The sequence below is a fragment of the Siniperca chuatsi genome, linkage group LG13 (genome assembly GCF_020085105.1).
Source record: "Siniperca chuatsi isolate FFG_IHB_CAS linkage group LG13, ASM2008510v1, whole genome shotgun sequence".
Classification (NCBI taxonomy): domain Eukaryota; kingdom Metazoa; phylum Chordata; class Actinopteri; order Centrarchiformes; family Sinipercidae; genus Siniperca; species Siniperca chuatsi.
In genome coordinates, this window is record NC_058054.1 from 21419156 (window position 1) to 21441036 (window position 21881).

At 40.7% G+C, this 21881-nt stretch overlaps 1 protein-coding gene across 10 annotated transcripts in view; it reads left to right on the forward strand.

Annotated features, from left to right (window-relative positions):
• Positions 1 to 12132, forward strand: part of tnk2b (tyrosine kinase, non-receptor, 2b) — a 66514-nt gene extending 54382 nt beyond the window's left edge. For 6 of the 10 annotated variants that reach the window (XM_044220926.1, XM_044220928.1, XM_044220930.1 and 3 more), the window contains 12 exons: positions 698 to 817; positions 1261 to 1387; positions 1536 to 1682; positions 2047 to 2141; positions 2508 to 2702; positions 3004 to 3095; positions 3682 to 3804; positions 4095 to 4534; positions 4668 to 5891; positions 7084 to 7179; positions 8467 to 8597; positions 9293 to 12132. In XM_044220926.1, coding sequence (XP_044076861.1) covers positions 698 to 817; positions 1261 to 1387; positions 1536 to 1682; positions 2047 to 2141; positions 2508 to 2702; positions 3004 to 3095; positions 3682 to 3804; positions 4095 to 4534; positions 4668 to 5891; positions 7084 to 7179; positions 8467 to 8597; positions 9293 to 9299 — 2797 coding nt within the window. In that variant the 3' untranslated portion in view covers positions 9300 to 12132. The remainder of the gene's footprint in view (positions 1 to 697; positions 818 to 1260; positions 1388 to 1535; positions 1683 to 2046; positions 2142 to 2507; positions 2703 to 3003; positions 3096 to 3681; positions 3805 to 4094; positions 4535 to 4667; positions 5892 to 7083; positions 7180 to 8466; positions 8598 to 9292) is intronic. The other 4 variants (XM_044220933.1, XM_044220934.1, XM_044220935.1 and 1 more) reach the window with 2 other exon arrangements.
• Positions 12133 to 21881: the final 9749 nt, after the last annotated feature.

A 21881-nucleotide genomic window follows, 5' to 3' on the forward strand; every position in this document is an offset into this window, starting at 1 on the left:
TAATGACTAGTGACTACACACTGCTGTTACAGTATGCCGAACACTAAGAAGATTTCTCAAGCTGTGGTTTTAAATGCTGGACCTTTGAAGTTAGGGTCCTGCTGATTTTATAATCTACCAGACAGTGAACTGTATTCCTAATACATCCTAGGTTTCTTTGATGCCTTCAATTAAAACCTGCAGTAGGTCCTGAGTTGTCGAGCTGTGTTTAGTATAGGACACTACTCACAACATGCTAAGTGTACTGTAGTTGTATGGCACATGGACTACATTTTATATAATTGGATCACATTCTGAATGTTGGTATTACAAGTTCCCCCTTCTTGGTAGATCTAGTTTGATGCACCTCTTAAATCTATTTTTGTTTATCTCCTACTAGGGTTGTAACCATTCACCAAAACCATAATGGGATTAAATTAAATGTCATCTTTGCACAGCATCTGTGAACTTATGAGTATGCCACCTAAGCAAAACGTTGAGCCAGTGTTAAAATCAAACGCCAATAATTTTAAATTGTAGCTATAAGATTATAGGATGGAAACAGCTGCACCCCAATGTCCCAAAATACTCTTTGCACTGCAATGTTAAAAAGGGTGTGGTGACTATTTCTGAGATCATACAGTGCTGTATATTTAGCATGTATGTTTAGATTAAAAATGTAAAGAAAGTTGTTAAATATGTGACTCTCTCTCTTTAGGAACATCCTGCTGGCCTCAGCTCACAGAGTGAAGATCGGTGACTTTGGCCTGATGAGAGCGCTGCCTAACAACCATGAGCACTATGTCATGCAGGAGCATCGAAAGGTCCCCTTTGCATGGTGGGTGGACTGAGAGAGCAACACAAAGCTGTACTTAGATGCAATCCAGGGATGGATATGAGTAGTTTTAGAGGTTAGGGTGGGAACCTGTTTTATTTTATTGCAGAAAGTTTCCACAGAGAAATCTGATCAGTCACAGCTGCATTCCAGCCATGCTGATAATTCTTATAAAACAGTGCTTGCTGGGTTGTTTATTTAATTTTTTTTGTTTCTTTGCTAAATTCTGTGTCTGCCAAGCAGCTAGCTGTCAATCTATCTTTCTTTCTGCTGTAAAGTTTAAGTTTCCAAACACAGTGCTCAAAAAATGCTTTTAATGTTCGAGTAGCCACATTGAAAAACTAAATACATTCTCTTCACAAAGTGAGCATTACCTTTGGACAGACTTGCAGATAACTGATTTAATGTACAGCCCATGTTAAAAGTTGTTGTCCGTCCTGCTGCAGGTGCGCCCCAGAGAGTCTGAAGACCAGAACATTCTCCCATGCTACAGACACATGGATGTTTGGAGTCACTCTCTGGGAGATGTTCACACATGGCCAGGAGCCTTGGCTGGGCCTTAATGGGAGCCAGGTAAACACACACAGAAAAACATACACAAAAACACAGGCAGACCCACAAAACTAGTCTCATTTATTCACATCTACACTGATATAGTCTTTGGTTGTCCCTTTTTGTCTTTCAATTTTTTTCTCCTTTGTGGACCCCCCCCCCCCCCCAGATCCTGCATAAGATTGATAAAGAAGGTGAACGTCTCCCTAAGCCTGAAGACTGTCCGCAAGATATCTATAATGTCATGCTGCAGTGTTGGGCTCAGAAATCAGACGACAGACCTACCTTTGTCGCCCTGCGTGAGTTCCTGCTTGAGGTAGGAGAGCTGTCATTTGGGTAGCCAAAGGTGTCTATCCAGGCTCTTAAATATGAGGGTTTTTTTGGTATTCCTAAGCTCTCCATTTCCACTAAGCAAAAGACACTTGATGGTGATCTTGACACCTCTGGTGCAGATAGACCAATGTTCCCTCAGCAATCCATCATCACATAAGTGGACTTTTAGCTCCACCTAGTGGAGTTACTGCAAAGTAGAGACTGAAAAATGCCCTCAGCTGGAAGGACTATTACAACCAGCTTACAATATGGCACACTGTTAAAAGTTTGCTATGTTAAAAATGTCTTTAGAGACTGACTCGTCGCATGTGTATTTTTTTGTGTCTCCGTATGTGTGTGTTTTTCAGACCATGCCCACAGACATGTGTGCTCTGCAGGACTTTGACGAGCCTGACAAACTCCTGATCCAGGTCAATGATGTCATCACCATCATAGAGGGGAGGTGGGTGTTAATAAGCGTTTTAGACTTTGAACAAGAAGCCTACCTCCATATCTGTAACATTTACCTAACAAACCTACCTGCCAGCCTCATTACTGATACTGTTTAAAATGTACAATGCATCTCTTTTCACAAAACAATAACAGCCTACTGATCTTTCCCAGTTTAGATACTTTGACTTAAGTCGCTCATCAATGATTACTAATAAAAAGATATAGAATTTCTATTAAACTAAATGCACCATATTGTAAATATTAAATTGTTAAATGTCCAGTAGAATTATTTAGTATGGTAAGGCCCTGCAGATGACTATCATGTCAACAACTGTGGTTTGGCCTGTTTCATCCTCAGTATTTTCATGTCTTTCAGAGCAGAGAACTACTGGTGGCGAGGTCAAAACAAGCGGACCCTTAAGGTCGGACAATTCCCCAGAAACGTGGTGACATCAGCAGTGGGTTTGTCTGCTCATGACATCAGCCGGCCGCTCAAGAACAGCTTCATCCACACAGGACATGGAGACACCAACCCTCATCACTGCTGGGGCTTCCCTGACAGGATTGACGAGTAAGGACCAGCTTCTGTTTATTAACTTAAAGTGTTATGTGAATTTAGTAACGTCTGAATGCCTCTTCATCAATTTATGTATACAGTATGTCTCATAATTATGCCCCATGTTAGAAGTCTGTGGTAAAAATCTGTCTGATTAGTTTTTTAGTTAGAGTTGTAGTAATACATTCTCACCAATAGATGGCAGTAGCACGATGTTATAAATGTACAACTTATTGCAACATTATAACATCCAGGTCAGTTAGATACAGTATATTGACATTTACTGTAATTAAGTCTGTCCCTCTCTTCCCTCCAGTTTGTACCTCGGTAATCCCATGGATCCTCCTGATGTCCTTGGTTTACATCTCAGTGGTGCTCAACCTACACAGCTACCAGGACGAGCTAACAGTGAGTAAAAGAGCTCTAAATAAAGACTTAATGCCACAATGGTGACCATTTTGATTGCAAAATACCAACCCGAATCCGTTTAGCATTTAGCTCATGGCTAAAAGTCACAGCTGGAACAGGGCTGGTACTCCGGCACTGAAATTGCACTCTGCAGGCCTCACTTTAAAGGCCTATTGTGTATTGTCATTCACTGGTACATATTCACGTTCTGCTAGATAAACAATAGCACTTGTATTTCTCAACTGATCATAATTAAAAATATAGAGCTGTTTCACCCTGTAACTGATCTAAACAATTAATTAATTGCAAAATGATCAGATTCCATGTTTAAAAAGGTGCGGCTTCCTGTTTTTTTTAATATTTACATCATGGATTGTGGGTTTAAGTTAGGGAATGGCAGTGCAGATCTTACTTTGGAAAAATGGCCACCAAACCATTTTTCTTAACACTTACCTGGCAAAGCTTTCATATGCAATCTGACATTTGCTTCCTGCTTTTTTCCTAATCTTTCTCTCTTCGCTGCTGTTTTTTTTCTTTTTCTCTGTTTCTCCTTTGCGGTGGTGGTATTTGCTTTTTATTCTTCCAGAGGAGCCTCCTCCCCGCCCTCCTCAACCAGCAGTGTTAATCAAGAGTAAGTCTGGTTTCCCTCAGCAGCCCCTCACCCATTGCTCCTGCCCTCTCTGTTCCCTCCTAGCGCCACTCCTCAAAGGTACATCCCATATTTGTTTTTGTCTCTGCTTCGTCTGTCTTTGCAGTAATTCTGTCATCTACTTTTATTTCCTTTCTTAACATCATTGTCTCTCCGTCTTTCCACCCTTGTGTCCCTCTAACAGGTGTGCAGTGTCCTTGCTGTGCACTATAGGACTAACTTCGAACCTGGAGACTTTTTTGGAGTGTGTCTTGTATTTTGTGGTGTGAAGATCCTAAAGAGCATGGGTATCATCACTCTCTAAATTTTTTCAGTAAAGTACTGAATGTATTGTGTGTTTGTGTTTCCAGAGCCTTGTTATGATCCAGTAAACGATGATGAGGATCTGACTTCGGCAGGACTAAAGAGATTATCACTTCGGAAAACAGGTTCTGTCAAAGGCTTAAAACTTAAACCCGCTGCGTGGGTCTCTGCTTCCAAACAGGGGAGTGGCCGGATTTCAGGCTCAGGTCACATCCTCAACAGTGAGGTGTCCCTCATTGACTTTGGTGAGGAGTTCCCCCCGCCCGCACCCTCCCCCTCCCCCTCCCCTGTGATTGAAATTCAGATTCCTTCACTGGCAAAGCTAGCTTTGCAAGCAGAGAACATCCTGGACCGGACTCCGCCTCAGAGTCCGTCTAGATCGCTGCCCCGCCCCCTTCACCCTACACCAGTAGTGGACTGGGATGCTCGGCCATTACCCCCACCCCCGGCCTATGATGATGTAGCCCAAGACGAAGACGATATGGAGGTACAGTAGGAGATGATACAGCACATTTCACATTATGCCAAAATGTCACAGAAATGGGATGTCTCTCTGCTGTTCTGATATCACCTAGATCCATAGCAGAATGTATTGAAGTTGTAAATCTTTCTCCACAAAGGTAAGCTCCATCAACAGCTCGGAGCAGCAGTACGAAGAGGAGCAGAGTGATGTCCGTAACCCAGATGAGGCTCTCATCTCTGGACAGAAGGTGGATGGTGAGGCTCTTGTCTCCAGGGGTCCAGACAGATCAGGCCTGGACGACAACCTCTTTCTCCCCAGCAAGCAGAACCAGGTCCTGTCCACCTCCTTTTCCCAGTCAGCAGAGATCTTCCAAGAACTCCAGCAAGAGTGCATGAGAAGGCTCAATGTACCGACTGGAAGTGCTGCGCGGTCAAGCTCGCCGTACCAGAGCTCAGCCTCGTGTCCCCAGACTCCACAGACCCAGGAGGGACACCAGCAGAGTGTCCTCTTCTCCAATGAGGACAAACCCCAGATCCCACCACGTGTCCCCATACCCCCTCGCCCCATAAAAAGGGGCGACTACACATCTGCTCGCTGGTCAAGGGATCTCTCCCTGTCACCGACGCCAGCTGACACCACAGAGGACATCTCAGGCTCAAACCAGGACCAGCCACCTCAGATCCCTCCCAGGGACCCTTTGTCCCAGCCGGGCTCCAGGACTCCCAGCCCCATGGGCCTGGTAGTGGGCTCCCCCCAGCAGAGAGTCTACTCTGTCAGCCCCACCATCATGCAGGCTTCCCTTACCTCCTGCCCCTCCACACACACCTACGGCTCCTACCTCTCCACCTCTCCAGGTAAACTCATGCCTACCACACACAGCTTTGCCTCAGATCCTAAATATGCTGCACCAAAAGTGATCCAGGCCCAGGCGCAGGGAAAGGACGCTGCCAGCAAGGGCCCCTGTATCCTCCCCATCGTTCGTGATGGACGTAAAGTCAGTAACACCCACTATTACCTTCTACCAGAGAGGCCCCCGTACCTCGACCGCTACGACCGCTTCTTCAAGGAGGCAGAGAGCCTGCCTGCCAGCGGTGTGGAGGAAAGGCATGTACGGCAAGCTAACACCGCCACTGTCAGACCCATGGTGGTCAGCAGCCAGACACTCCAGGGACACACCCAGGGACAGGGGCTTGTCCAGCCAGGCGAGCTGAAGGCTAATTTCTCCTCCAACAATAACAGCAGTCTGGGTGGGTCACGATCAGGGATGAAGACATCAGTTAGTCTCCCTCGCGTCTGTTCAGACGGACTGACAGCACCGGTGGTCAATGCTTCCTGCACCAGGACAGACGGAGGAGGGAACTCAGCTGACAGGGTGAAAATGGTAAGGTCAGAGATATTTGGATTGCCTTTTGCAACTTCTCATTTGAAATACACTGTATAATTTTACGATTTATATCATGTGCTGAAAGGTTTTATTTATTGCTTCAGTAATTAAAGTGCAAAGCTTGCTCACTGTCTCTCTCATGATGGATGTCAAACCCCTGCAGTGGGATAGTTTCTGCAATATGTAGTTGACCTCATGTCCTCCTTAATGCTACTTTGATTGCTTTTTTGTAAAGTAGATGAAATGTACAGTCCTTAAACTAGATAGCCATCCGTTCATAGTTTCCTATCCTAGTATGAGAGCATATGGTTCCATTATTATGAGATGAAGTCATTATCACACAGCTAAGAGCTCAAATATCAGTACAATGATCTGGGTAATCCCGTTGGATTGGTCTAAGAAGTAATAAGAAGACTTTAAATGTGATGTAATAGAGTGTGGTGCATATTTGATACATCGCTTGCTTGACTCCTCTTAGCTGAAACTTGCATTTTCTAACAGTTAATGTAGCTTTTGAATGAAATATGGTGTACAGTATATTACATTTGCTCGTACACTGAACACAAGGGGGCAACAGAAGGTATTTTTTATTGGCCATAGCTTGTAGGGAAAAGTGTGTGTGTGTGTGTGTGTGTGTGTGTGTGTGCAAATCCCTCTCTAATTTGTGCTGTGAATTGAATTTAAAAGACAAGGAACCTGAGTTTGATTGGTTTCTTTTTGCCGGCCAATTGACTCTGACACCGATTGAACCTGGTTGAACTGGAGTCAGAATCACTGCGAAACACCAAAGGCTCTACATCGATCAGGCACTTGGCATTTTGTAGTGGATACTGAGATCTATGGCCGCACGAGGTGCAGTGACAATGTGGGATCATATATAAACTGTACTGCAGAGGAGTTCAATACAAGAAGTAGACACACACACACACACACACACACACACATACACATTTACTAGCTGTAGTAGTTTAAATAGTACAGTAGTACAAATAAATAAATAAAATCAATGACTATGCTGCTAAGAGCGCAGTGTCACTATTGCTGAAATTAGACTTAGCTTAAGGTGGATTTGGATAAACACAACTCAACTGTTTATGGTAGTACTGAGGCCTATCAAGTGAGGAATCAGAGCCAGGGGAATATAAGTGTTGTTGGATGCTACAGATACTTTTACTGTTGTGTGATTCAGGTGCAGGAGGCAGTTCATGGTGTGACAATAGAGGAGTGCCAAGCTGCCCTCCAGAACCACAACTGGAATGTCCAGAAAGCTGTGCATTATCTGAAGGTGAGAGCATTTATTAGTACGCTATGAAAAAGCTTAATGCACTGCAGCCAGTTATTGAAAACCATATGTTTCCTATATCTGTTGTTCACGCTGTGTTTTTATAAAGGGAGAGCCCAGAAACTGACAAAATGTAGTAAAAGGTGATCAGACAAGTCAAAAATATAACTGAACACATCAATAAATAACAAGATTGTTAAATAATTATAATGAAGTGTAAAAATAAAAAGTCTTAAATCTTTAATCATTTAAAAAAAGAGAAAATTAATTGATTAAATGAATTAAAACTTCATTTATTTTATCTTTATAAAAAAAAATAATAGAAAGCTTGGAGGTTAAAGGAGATGTACAAAAGCTTTATATTTCTTTTTATACTTCATTTAAATTATTTTACCAATAGTATTATTTATTGATGTATTCAGTTATATTTTTGACGCAGCAGCAAATAAAAAGTAATTAGTAAAGTCTCACACTGTCAAAACAAAAAAGCAAACCGTCACATTGAAAGGCAAACTGAGTTGGTAAAACTTTATACAAAGTAAGGGCAACAAACATTTCATGGTTCTAGTCCATCAATATAAAGACCCCATAAAATGGACGATTATGTTACAGCACTGCAATTACTAAAAGAGACCCAGAGTCTTCAATGGTAAAGACTGCTGTGCTGCAGAAGGGTCCTTAGAGATCCAGTTCATCGCATCTCAGGTCAGGCCTTGAGTCCTTTTCTGTAATAGCCCCTTTTTTTTTTGCACAGGATATAGCTGCAAACAGGCAGTCATTTAAAGTTGCTGAATGTAAGTTTTACTTTATAGGTTCATATCAGGATATGATAAGAGCAGCTTTGTTGAAAAGACATATAGACACTCTGATGTGTCTACAGCAGTAATCAGCGCCCTCTCAGCTGCCTGTGTTTGCGGCCACTGTGGCAGGATGGAAGCTGTGTTTAGATGGCAGTGGGCACAAGGGAACACTTGAGTGCTCCTTAATAGTGGTGGCAAAGTTTAGAAGATAAAGAAAAATGCAATCCAAAGTCTCAGATTCAATCTGACCAACATAAGTGTGTTTGAACAAGACACTGAGCTTGTATTAAGACTGAAATAATGTTACAATATGCTTACTGGTGCTGCAATCACACGCATCTGACGGAGTAAAGATTCTGCAGTTCTTTTCTGTACAGTACCTGACCCTGTGAGCCTGCTATATTGTCTCATCTCATCCCTTCTCCCTCCATAACTCCTGGCTTCTTTGTACAATTGTTCTCATCTTTGTTTGGTGTCTGTCTGACTGCAGGTGGAGCAGTTGTTCTGTTTGGGTTTGAGGAGCAGGTCAGAGTGTCTAAAGCTGCTGGAGATGTGTGACTGGAACCTGGAGGTGGCCAGCACTCAGATGTTAGATAACTATGGATCCACAACAAGACAGAGGTACTGTACTGTATTCTATATCTTTGTTTGCTCAACTTTGGGTCATTTCTTCCCACACAACTTTTAATGGACTGTACTCTCATATTACTGACCAGCATTGACTATCCATCCATCCAACTTATTTAATACATTAGCGTTGTCACTTTATATAGCATCCAGAGCCTGTGATCTACATTTAAAACTTGGTCTGGATATTTAATCTTGCATCTGTGGCATTTTGCCCGTCATAGTGACGGCAATGTTCAGTTTTGGACATTGTTTCCGGAAACTGAATTCAGTCACTTATCACCTCGCTCCATATGCCATTAAAATCTGTTTCATAACTGCTAAAGATTTTCCCTCCTCCAAATATGAATAACTGCAAGTTAACTGAAAAAGTTCATGGCAGACATATACAGTAGGGAGACAGGCAGCAGTGTGATGCAATGAGAATGCTGGTTTGCTCTGTTAATGAGGCTAAGAATCATATTTGGCTGTTAGACTGAGAAAGTTTTCTTTTCTATAGAAAAATATATATATTTTGAAAATGTTTTTTTAAAGCTTGAACAATTTAATGTGTATTTCACTTTAAAAGCCTCAAAAGTGGAAGTCTCTCTTGCAAGACAATATAAATATCATTCAAGTTAATTTAGTAGAATTTAGCTTTTCATCTCATGATTTTCTCAGTCTAATCTAAAGCGTCTTTATATTTGCAGACGGTGACAGAAATCTCAAGCTGCTGAGCTCTGAGTGGAAATTCATCCTCAGAGGAGATGAATCTGCTCCTGACCCTTCCCGTTTATGCTTCAGGCACACCTCCAATCAGAAGACTGTAATTTCACTGTGGACGAATCAAGCACATTTTCACTGAACTAGCACAAAATACCAAACTTCATTATGGCTCCAGTCATTCTTAACATGGACAAAGAAATTTAGCCTGGGGGGAAAAAAAGAAGACTTTGGGTCACATTTTGACTTTGGTCTGAAAGATATGTGATTGTTGCACGTATTAAGAAATTGCAGACCTCCATCTACCATCTTTTTAAAGTTGTTCAAAGACAAAAAAAAATGACACTGTACTTGTGTCAGCCTGAAATGTGTCATCCTTACAGATCCCTAAAGTGTCACAGATCCTGGGTGCTACCATACTGCGTCAGATGCACTTGCTGGTATCCTCACTGCCGCTATTACACTGTTGACCAACTGCGGAGAAATGCTTTAATCTTTTCTTTCGTTAAAGGCATTAAAAAGCCAGTTTGAAAGTGAATCTAAAGAGGCCAAAATTAGTTAAATAGCATAATATTCACTTCCTAAAAAGCTCCATACTTTGCCATGAGGTCATTGTATTTTGTCAGAATATGCCAAGAACTAGTACAGTTTGACTGAAAACTGGTATCTCATTTAGTGAACCATGTATACTGTATAGTGTATGTGCGGATAGTTCTTTAAAAAATCATATTGTACATCCACCATGTAAAAGCACGTAAAAACAAAATTAGCTTTCCAGGCCATATTGTGCAGGAAATAATTTGGCCCGTTTACAGTTTAAAGAAAGGTGGGGATATGATTATGAAGATTGTTTGCTGCTGATAGCCTGTTGAGTCCAGGGAAAATGTGCAGGGACTCTACAATAAAAAAAATAAAAAAATCCTCATATCCTCAATAGTCTATATAATACGTTTTATAATTTGGCGAGGTACATTAGTCAGCATTGACGCAGTGCTGCACTCTCTGTGCTAAGAGTCAAAGTTTTTTAAAGACCTACAAAACTGTCTGATTTATATTCAAAGGGTGTAAGCAGTAAACCCTTAATAAAAAGGCATTTATGTGTTTGTGAACAAAATATTAATATATTATTGTAATATATTTTGAACACAATGCTCAGAGACAAGAGAAGACTGCTACGTCCATTACTGGGCAGGCCATTTTTAAAGTTATTTTCATGTGTCACTCCTTGAGTTAAACACCTATTGCCTCATCTGGCAGTGGAAACTTCCTACACCCCAGATATAGTCTTTCCTTATTCCTTCCCTCTAAGCACTTTGCCTACACAGAACTCCTGCGCATCAGCTGAAAACTCCTGCCAGCTTGGTATTTTCTGTGTACGCCCAGACTCTGTTGGCAGCTAATAACAGCAACGTAGTGAAATTTGCCCCAAGGCACAGATCCTGTCCCATAATCATCACGTAAAACCACAACTGTGATATTTTGGTCAGCAGCTTTAGGGGCAATAATTTATAACTGGGTGATCTCACTGCTGGATGTGACAATACATCTTCTGACTGGGTATCGTCACAGTAGCGCCCTTAGCCCTGAATGGTTCAAAACTAAGTTAGCATAGAAAACTTTTGGGCCTATCTGCCTTTTGTTCTCCCGTTTTATTCCAGATGCACTTAGTATGTGAGGACTCCTCTAAAAGGACAGGAAATAAAAGGCATTCCACAATTTATGTGGTCAACCAAATATAAAAAAACCCCAATACTTTACAGGCAATTTCTGGTCAACACACATGATCCCTACGGTGCTTCTCTCTATAGAAAAAAAGAACCCTCTTTGCCAACTGGCCATATAAATGTGTTACGTCTACATGTAGACACTGGCTTTGCTCCAAACCACCCAGCCTCTCCATATGTCCACAAAACCCCCAGTATGTGACTGAGCACAATCTGTTTGTGCAGAAACTTCATATGGTCTCTGAAAAAGCTAACATGGAACCACAACAAGCCTGCTATCTGCCTGGGCAAATTAAGAGGCTTTAAAAACCGAACAAAACACGTGTTTGGAATATCTTTCTAAAGGATGCACAGGACTGATTTTGGATGACAACCTCCAGTAAAAGCTCTCTCCCGTGTGCAATAAGGCTGCTGTAGAACCTGTAACCTCCCAGTCTGTCCATCCATCAGTGCCATCCAGTTGTGTAAAAAGAGCTTTCAGCTCTGTCATGATGTATTCTAGTAATTGAACTCACAGGAAACACCGTTTTCAGTATGAAGTGTTTGGTGACTCAGTTTTCCTCCCTAGAGTAGGATGAAGTTGTCCTTAAACACCGATCCAGAGTCAGTTTTGCCATTTTCCCTTCTGATGTGCTATGATAAAGCTGATTGTTAACCAGTGCATAAGGACAACTTGATGTGAGTGCCGCCTCCACAGTCTGTTCATGTGTTGTTTGTCTTTATACCAAGCTGCTGTAGTTGTATTGAAGGACTGAAGTGAACCTTGTGGTGTTATGATCAACCCAAAGCAACATTCTCCTGTTGTTGTGTTGAGACTCTTAGAAAACTCTGTTCTGTTTAGTCTTTGTTTGCCAGATCTGTTTCTTCAGAAACTGTCTGCTATTTTAAGTCATTTATCTTGTTTTTGCTGTTTTCCTTCAATCCAACTTGCCATTTCTTCCTCATTTGTATGTATTTGCTTCCCAGAATGTGTTTTATTTTAAATGCCTACTGTACAGTTGGTTTTCATTGTTTCTCTCCTCCTGGGTTGATGGAAATGTTTGAGAAGTTCATGCTGCCGAATTTATAAATGTATTTTTTATTAAAGAATTAATTATTTTTTACCTCTTTTCTTCTGTTTATTCATCAACCTTTTTCGGTCACATTAGTTATTTTTGTTATCTATCTTCTTAAGTATCGAGTGCTGCTGAAAGGGGATATGCTGGGTATTGTTTTTACTAAATTAGACTACTACTAAGACATGTTCCACACAACACTCAGATACATAAGAGGTAGTTATTAAGATGAGACAAATAATGCATTAATTAGCCTTAAAGTATTTTAATGGACCCTGAAATGTTTTGGTCCCTTTTGCTAGTGGAGCTTGTTCCTAAGCTAAGCATCGCTTTGAGCTAAAAGCTAATGCAATGACAATGTTAACCTGCTGATGTGTAGCAGGTACAGTATAATGTTTATCACGGTCACCATCTTAGTTTAGCATGTTAGCATGCTAACATTTGCTAATTAGCACTAAACAAGGTACAGCTGAGGCTGATGGGAATGCCATTAGGTTTGCAGGAATTTGGTCGTAAACCAAAGTATTGGACAAGTTAAAATTTTGACCTGGTGATGGTGCTAGATAAAAAGTTAAGGAATCACCAACGTGACTACAACTGTTCCTGGGGAGAACATGAATGTCTTTACAAAATTCCATGCCAATCCATCCAATATGTGTTGAGATATTTTACTCTGAACCAAAAATATCAACCTGCTGGTGGCGCTAGAGGAAAAGTCAGGGGATCACTAAAGTCCGTAGGATTTATTGTCTGGCAAACATGAACATCGGTACCAAATTCTGTAATAATCCATCTAGTACATGTCCTGATATTTCACTGGATAAGTGAACAATTTGACCTGCTGGTGGCGCTAAATAAAAAGTTAAAAGAACACCAAAGTCATTAGGATTCATCCTCTGGGGACCACGAATGTCTGCACAAAATATTTTATGGCAATACATCCAAGATTTGTCGAGATATTTCACTCTGAATTGACCGTCCAATGTATCCCTAGAGCCATTCCACCTGTGTGGCTAAAAATTAAAAAACGTTTGTTGATTTCAGCCTCTCAAACTAGGATTTGCCATTTTTCTATGCTGATGTTTATCATTGCAAATGGAATATTTCTGGGATATGAACTGCTGTTCAGACACATGCAATCTGAAGACTTCGCTATTTTTAGACATTTTAATTGACTAAACGATTAATAATTGAAACAAAAATAATAATTCGACGGATTAAACGGTAATGAATTGATAATGGCAACCCGAAATGTGGCATACATATAACCAGCTGTGCTGTGCTGAGCAGCGGATTGTGTTACACAGTGAGCAACTTTATAAGTATGTAGTTGGCCAGCCCCTCATGCCCTTGTGTGTGTGATGTGACAGATCGATCTGAATCAGTTTGGCTGTGTTTGTGTTTGTGGTCATCGACATTCCAACAACGTGAGGCCTTGATCCCTTTGAGAAAATACAGCCCAGACCTTGCATGTGTCGACCGTATTGATCCTCGCAAACACACATATCAATTGACCTCATATTGTATTCATACAGTCCGCTGCAACACCAACCACTTTATGGTTGATAGTTCATAAATTATTTCTGATGTGTTAGGACCTAAAAGAGCATGACTACAGACTAATGTGTTTATTGATGATACGGCTGGAATCCTAATGATGAAAAATGTAATAAAAAAAAACAAACATAAAACTTTATTACACAAGAAAATTGGACAATGTGGCCGAGCGGAGAATGGTTTGGTGGAAACTTTAAAAGATGGCAAAGACTGAGGAACTGGTGAACCTTAAATCACACAAATACACATTATCTCCCACACCATTTACCATCTTTGTTTTCTATACACACTCATCATGCTTTACTGTTGGACCTGAGGAACCTCCGCTTACTAATGAGAGACCCAGTAGACCCTCCATTCATCTCGGTCGTGTGTTTGTGTGTGTACAGTATCATTACTCAGTCCCTGGGCAATTATTAATGTCTGTTGTTCCAGTTGTTTTTTGGGCACTAGAGCAGTGGGCTCACAGGAATCCCCGGAGAAATTATCGTGGTTTTAAACCAAACAGAAGAGGCTAAATAAAGAGGGAAGAGAAACAAAGCAAAAGCAGGAGGAGAGTTGCCAAGAATGTATAGAGGAGCAGATAAGAAAGTACCTTGTGCCACCTGGAAAAGAAATCCTCCAGCATATACAGTATATTTATACATGTGTCTACAGTTTGCTTTATAGAATATGATTGCAGTATCTCTCTGCTCTTTTTGTCTGTCTTTTTTTTTCTCTTCTAAGGAAGGTATATTTTCCCCCAAGACTGTCTTTTTCCTTCCTCGCCATCTCCTTTGTTGTTCAGAGTTGAAACTTTAGCTCGGAGCTGAGCGTATAGCACAGGCACAAACCTTCAGTGTGCGATGGAGTGGCGAAAGACGGAGTGATGACAGTGTGACGGTGGAGAGGAGGAGACACAGGAGAGACTTTTGAGAAGTCGGAGAGGAGAAAGAGAAGAAAGAAAATCTAGGAGAGGGAGGGATTGGTGACTGGACCGAGAAGGAAGTGGTGCTGTAATCTCTCCCCTCTGCCTTACTACCTCTATCAGTATAAATAATCACTGTAATAAACCTTTTTTCTATATAATTTCTGTCCTTGCAGTTAGGACTGCGATGGGGCTGAAATTAATATCACAAATTGTATACATACATGCATACATATTTTTCAGATATCAAAAATTATCATGATATGGCATATGTATGAAGGATTATATTTAATATACTCAAATTGATGTACAATGACATGAACTGTGTTCTTTTTTATGTATTACATCAGACAAAACCATTCACCTCCATAAAGCAAACCCCTTTTTATTTTATTTTAGTTTTTAATTACATTTCACTTGGAATCATTCATTTGGACAACAGACAATATCATACTATAATCACATCATCATTAAAGTACACCACTTAAAGCTGATATATGGTATTAGCTAATTATGGAGTGATTAAAGCTGCATTAATAGATGTTTTGGCCACTTGGCAAATAGGTGGTTGCTAAGCTAATCGGTGCTTGTATAGGGCTAGTTTCGTACAGAACTGAACGCAACAATTTGAACAAGCAACCAAGAAAAGTTACTGCTGAACCGATGACAGTCAGAAGCAGTCACTATGAATCACTGTGCTCGTGGCTAAAGGTAGCCTTTTGTTTAATGCCCCCGTGTTGCTTGCAGGTTATTACAGAATTATCTAACCCTTGCGAACAAATGAACTCCCACTTGGTCTCTAAACTCCACCTTCTAACTATTTATTACCTTGTCTCAGTATGTGGTGTCCAAGCCTCCTCCTTGTAACCCATGATATTAACTTATACTGAAATGAATCTCTTATAAGGCCTTAAAACATGATTTAATCATATACTGTATATGCTGTGGAGCAAATCCTATCATTTGACATAATGAGACATGAACATGTGAATGTCAGCTGTGAAATGTTTAGACAGCTGGGCTGTTTTTGGGCTTATGAATGACTGTCTGACTGTTTTATTGGTACATTATGTGCATGTTCCTTCCGCCAACCTCCACTCATGGATGTAATTGGATTTCTGGAAGTGCAGATACACGTGCATACCCAGACAGGCGCAGGACAGGTGCATGTGTGAAATGTGCGACAGTGGTAGCTTAGACGAAGGAAGGCTAGTAGGAGTGTGATGTCATTACTGCACAACAGCTGCAGGATAAAAAAAAACACTGCAGAAGTCGCGGCCTGTTAATGCAAATTAAACAGGAGTGTAACAAAACACTAATTCATTAGTGCAAATATTACAATTTTCTGTATTAAAGACTAGATTTTGGAGTAGTTTCAAATGATATCATTATAAACATATACTGTATGTGTGTAGAAAAGATTGCCTCCTCTGCATTAAACTTTGATGACCTCACAAACTTTAGAAATACAACCACACAGAGGCAATTCTGGGCATGTGACAGCAAAGTAATATAAGAAGTTACTGCTCCTATAGGGTCGTAAGAAAAAAGAAATCTTAACTCCTTAAATAAGCACCAAGCAATGACTTTAAACCTCAGAGATTTTAAGCCCTGAAATGAGCTGTGGAGCGACACATAAAGGGAGCTACAGTAAGTCGAGACTGCAATACAAACACAATCTCACCGTCATTTTTAGGGTTGAGGAAAACACTAAGAGACATACATAAAGCTCCTGTGTGTGAGTCTCTCTCATCTCTGCCTCTGGCCGTCTCCCTCTGGGTTGCTGAGATTCTGTATGGCTTCTGCTCTCTTGGTGTTCATCTGGTGTGGAGAGACCCAGGTAGATCCCATCCAGGTTTATTCCCCATTAGCCAGCCTCTGGCCCAGTGCGCTAATTACTGTAATACCAGTTAAAATTTTTCAGGCTAATCGATTTCCACATCTGCTCTTAAAGCTGCTCTGTGTCACATTTAAAGCTCACTTAATTAAAGTATTTAAATTAAAAAAATAAATACAAATCAGAGATTGCTATAAATACTGTGAACAAAATGTCAAAAGTTTAACCTAAATTTGTCGGTAAAGGTACCCTGTAAAATTTTGGGGGCCTTGGGGCCTAACAAACATTGAATGCTTTTCCTTCCTTATAAAAAGTTTACAAATCCAATTTTTGTAATATTTCCAAGCCTACATTGTTTACATCCACGTTTGCTAGCTTACAGTCTTCTTTTTCCCTGTTTTTTACTGGCACGTTTCTTGAAAAAATGTAACTGCCCCCAACTGTCAGTGGAATAGTGTGAAACCGTCAACCGTGAGATGTGCATCCTTGTGTGCGTTAAAGCATGAGATGCAAACAAAATGGGGCCCGCTCATCAAAACATTGATCCACAGCGCTGCAAGATGTCAAAAACGTCACGGGGGTGGGGGTGGGGGGTGGGGATCACCTTCAACTAGTAAAGAAACCCTTTGACTGAAGAACTAGCATCCGCTTTGCAGCAGCAACCAAAGGGGCTTATGGGAAATGTGGTTTTAATCTTCATAAACAGTAGCATTAATCGAATGACTGGACTCTGGTCAAGGGACCAGTCATTTCTTACATATCCAAAGCTGTTGGTAGTAATGATGTTGCTGATTATCATAATCATTATTAGAATTACTCAGCACCAATAAAAGCAGACAATGACAGACTGCACAGGTTTAAAAATGCTACATTACCTTTAAATATTTATGAATCGCCATACACTGAATAATGAGACAATTAAGCAGTGATGTTTTGTATGTACTCCCTCTATTCTGACCATCTATTCACGTATCTTGTATATTTTTGTAAAATTTTGACACCTCTACTACAGGTGCATTGGCTGCTCTATTTCTAAAACTAAATCTAAAAACAAAAGAATAATGCTCAGACACCTGGGTTATGAATCAAATTGAATCACTGAAAAATAAAACGTTATTTGTATTTCAGTGCTGTCTGCCAGCAGAGGCAGGTGAGTAAACTGATTTGTTTCTTCTGTGTGTGAGTGTGTGTGTGTAAGGAGAGTAACCACTGTCCATCATCCCTTGTTCCCTCTGCCTCTTTCATCTTTGAACTTTCATAGAATCCCTTCTTTTCCTGTATCACCTCGCGTTACTCCTCTCCCCTGTCATCTTTAAACACTACCCCACACACACACGCACGCACGCACGCACGCACACTCGTATCCCAACCCCAGCACTGCCATACTCACAGTCCATCTTCCTTATTATTATTCTAAAGAAATTGGACATTTAAAGGAATAGGTTGTAAGCATTTTGGGAAATATGCTTATTAGCTTTCTTACAAAGAGTTAGACGAGAAGATCAATACCACGGTTAGCTTAGCTTAGCATAAAGACTGGAAATGGGGGAAACAGCTAGCCTGACTCTGTTCATAGGTTACAAAATACACCTACCAGTACTTCTAAAGCTCACTAATTAACATGTTATATCTTCTCTATTCTGTAAAAAAAGTGAGGTGTGAAAATGGCGCGTTGTGGTTTTACAGGGGGTTTCGTGCTAGACTATTTCTTGGTCAGTGACTCACTGGAGTCTTGGACAAGTGCTGGTAGGTGGATTTTGTTACCTTTGGACAAAGCCAAGCTAGCTGTTTCCCCTTTTTTCCAATCTGTCCTCTGGCTGTAGCTTCATATTTAGCATGCACACACAAGAACGGTATCAATCTTCTCTGCAAGAAAGCGAATAAGTGTATTTCCCACAATATCAAACTGTGTGAAAAGGGAAATTTCATTGGGCTCAGGAGTTTTAAATCACAGTTGGTGCCTTCAAACTAAGTTCCTTGATTATACTTGACTTCCAAAGATTAAAATGTATCTTGCAACAGTGGTTGAAGTAGTTTCTGAAACTTTACTTTAACTAGCATATTGAACTGCATTACTTAGGGTTTATATTTGTCTGGTCACTGAGTGTGTGTTTGTTGTGAATAACGTCTATATACATTTACTAGGTTATGATCAGGGAACCACCAGTCATTAGCTTGCAAACTGGTTTCCTCTCCCAGACAGTTTCACTCCTTAATTTCAGCTGGAATCTACATCTCACCCCCAGGCAAGAAATTATGCAATGGGATGCTTATCAGAGGGACACATTGCAGAACTGGACACCAGACATCCCAACTATGCAATCTTCAATTTCGCTGATTTGTGCTAGAACTGGTTACCTTTCCAACCCATGAGGACAAAATATTCAATCTTCTTTTTCCCCATATTTTGCTATGTTAAAGGTACATCTTGCCTGAAACAGTTCTGACCAGGCAGTTATTCAGACTGTGCCGTCAGAATTTTAATCAAACCAAACCAATGTGGACCCCAGAGGAAACGCTTGGAGACTGCAAAGTAGGTAGGCTTTACATTCCTGCACAGACGCTCTCTGGGCTTTCTGTCCTCCCAGGAAAACCCATCTCACGCAATAGTCCTCCATCGACATCTGCCATCACTTCACCCTCATCATCGCTTAGGAAGAAGAGATCACGGCAGAAACCTGTTCAACAGCACAACAACAAGAATGCCGAAGGCCTCAGACACATCCTATTCTCTCCTGTCCACAAGCTCCTGTTTAGTTCAACTTGAATGGCTGTAGGCCAGTCGAGCTGACCTCAGTTAAAATGAAGACATAGTGAATGCCCCGCTCATCTGTATCATCTGTGAACTGGGGAATTGATAACATGAGGACAATATGCCCGATCATTCACAGAATACCCATGTGAAGTCACATATATGAGACAGCGGTCGAGGCAATTTTTTCATCCTTTTGTGCAAATAATTGATTAACTCACTAAACTCTGCCCCCCCTTAGTTACTGTTGCTAGCTGGCTAATTAATGTTAACATTGTCAACTGGCTGAAAACTCTGTCCCCAGCTGACTTTTTAATGTTTCCAGCTGACTTGTTTTAAAAATAGAACCCTGCAAAAGAGTCCTAAACGTGCACTTGATGGCTACATACATGATATTGTGCTAAAAGACTGAAGCCAAACCTACATGCCCTAGGCAAAAAAAAAAGAGTTAGGTTACAACTGTAAGTAGTAAGCTAGTTAGCCACTGCGCTCGTAGCTCTTGAGGTAGGTACTGAGTGTATTACTACAGTACCATCCCACGCACACACGAAGGCCTGCTAGTTACAGTTGCTAAGCCATGACTGGACCAGGGGTCACCAACCTTTGTGAGACTGAGAGCTACCTGAAGGGTAGAGAGTAATAGTGAGGGTTACTTGTTTGATATAATCATCCCGAATAATATAAATTTGCTCGGTTTACCTTTAAATAATGAATATCATGCATTTAACAGGTTACATACATTGTAATGTCTAAGTTCACTGATTACTGTTAAAAATTCCTCACAATCATTATTAATAATGTTTTACCAAGTGACCATAGGAAAACACAGATACACAGTATATATTTAAACATGCAAGTTTGATGATTTCTCTGTTAATCGCAACAATTATTCTGTTTCAACATTTGAAAGTCATACAATATCACATTTGTCACATTTTTGTCCAATAATATTAGAGTTTAAAGTTAAAGTTCCTGAACTTGTTTTTTGATGTTTCAAAAGAAAACATCTGTAAACACCTGATTGGTCTGTAAAGGTCTTTTAGCTTGGCATTGCATACTGTTCACAAGTGCACTGTAATCAGGGGTAGAACTTGACACTGCAACTCTGATTGAGTCTGCTAGATGTGCATCAGTAAGGCGTATTCTGTGTTTGTTCTTAGTGAAGTTAGGAGATAGGACAAATAACTTACAAATAGCTGCTTTGCATACAACGTTGTACATTTCTGGGTTCACAAGGCATCAAAAGTTTGGTGAGCCCTGGTGGGCTTTGAGGTGAATGACACTTTGCAATGTGAGAATTCCCATCTCTACCTCACCAGCATCCAAACTGAATGCTGCACTTAGTTGCCAAGCAATGCATGTCATGTCCACTTGTGTGAAAGGATTTGAAATGAATGACACACATGGCTCCAGCTTGTCAAAGTCACAGAACCTAAACTCTTGCCAAAGTCTATTTATGAGGTGAGAGTACTTTTCTGCAGCCCTGTCCAATGCCCCAGATGCAGAAGCATTGTCATTCAGCACTGATCACACAGAGGGGAAGTGCAGCAATTTCTTTCTCTGTACAGAGAAAATGTTCATCATGGCTTTAAATGAATTTACAGCACTGCTCACGTCAGAGACAGTCTTACCTTTGCCTTGCAGTTCATTGTTCAAATGGTTCAGTTTCCCAGTGATGTCCGTTAGAAATGCAAGGCCCTGCGGGCAACCAGGCGCTCGCGAGCACTGTGTTGGCTACCCCTGGACTGGACAATCGCTGTTCATGCCTCTTGATGATTGCCTTAACAACTCACCATCACTTGAGTGGATCAATTGTGAAGCTAGTTGTTCAAAGACCAGTTTTATTGTCACTGCGACCCTCTTTCTGGCAATAAAAAAAGGTTTTAAATGATACTTTGCTTCAAGAATCAAAGACATCTTAACCTCCTCAATCACAGTCTTGTTCATCCTCCTCCTACTCCAAAAATATCATATTGTTTTTTGTGCTTTCTTTTGATTTCAATCAGCTGTCACTTTCCATCATCAGCATGAAGGAAAGTGTAAGAAAGATTAAAACTGTTCTGATCCTGCAAACCCATCTACCTAACTGTCCCACCAACCTTTCCACACATCTGACACAATATTATAACAAAAAAAACACCCTTAGCTTTGTGCAAACAGTTGAGAAAAATGTGTCAGTAATAGGTGTTAGTGACTTTACAGTCATCAATCTGATGCAGTAAAAAGCAGGGAGTGTTGGAATACACTTAACACAAACACTGATCAACAATTAAAAACTCACAGCGACTTAAAAGAAGCGCACGACAGATCACACAGAATAAGAAGCACTGACATGCCACAAATTAAAACAGCACTGTAGAGACGTGTGTGTCTGTGTGTGTCTGTGTGCATTTATATTAGTTGCTCCCAATAATAAGCTGCAAAACAGATAGCTGTACTTTAAAATGCAGTAAATGCAGTCATGGCCAAGAAGGTGATAACTATGCAAATGTTACATTCTTTTTTTATTTGCGCCATGGAGCTGTTTATGCCCGCTCTGAAAACATTATTAAAAAGCACTGTGCTGTTGATCTCTGCTCTTATCTCTGGGCAAAGGCCTTGCTGCTGAATTCTGAAATAGTTGCAGATGAGAAAGAAGTTTGTGTTTATATTTGGAGCATAAAAAGTGTCCTTATTACACAAAGCTTGGGACAAGAAGGTGGTGTAAGTAATTGATGTGTGGCACATTTCAAAAATGTTGGAAG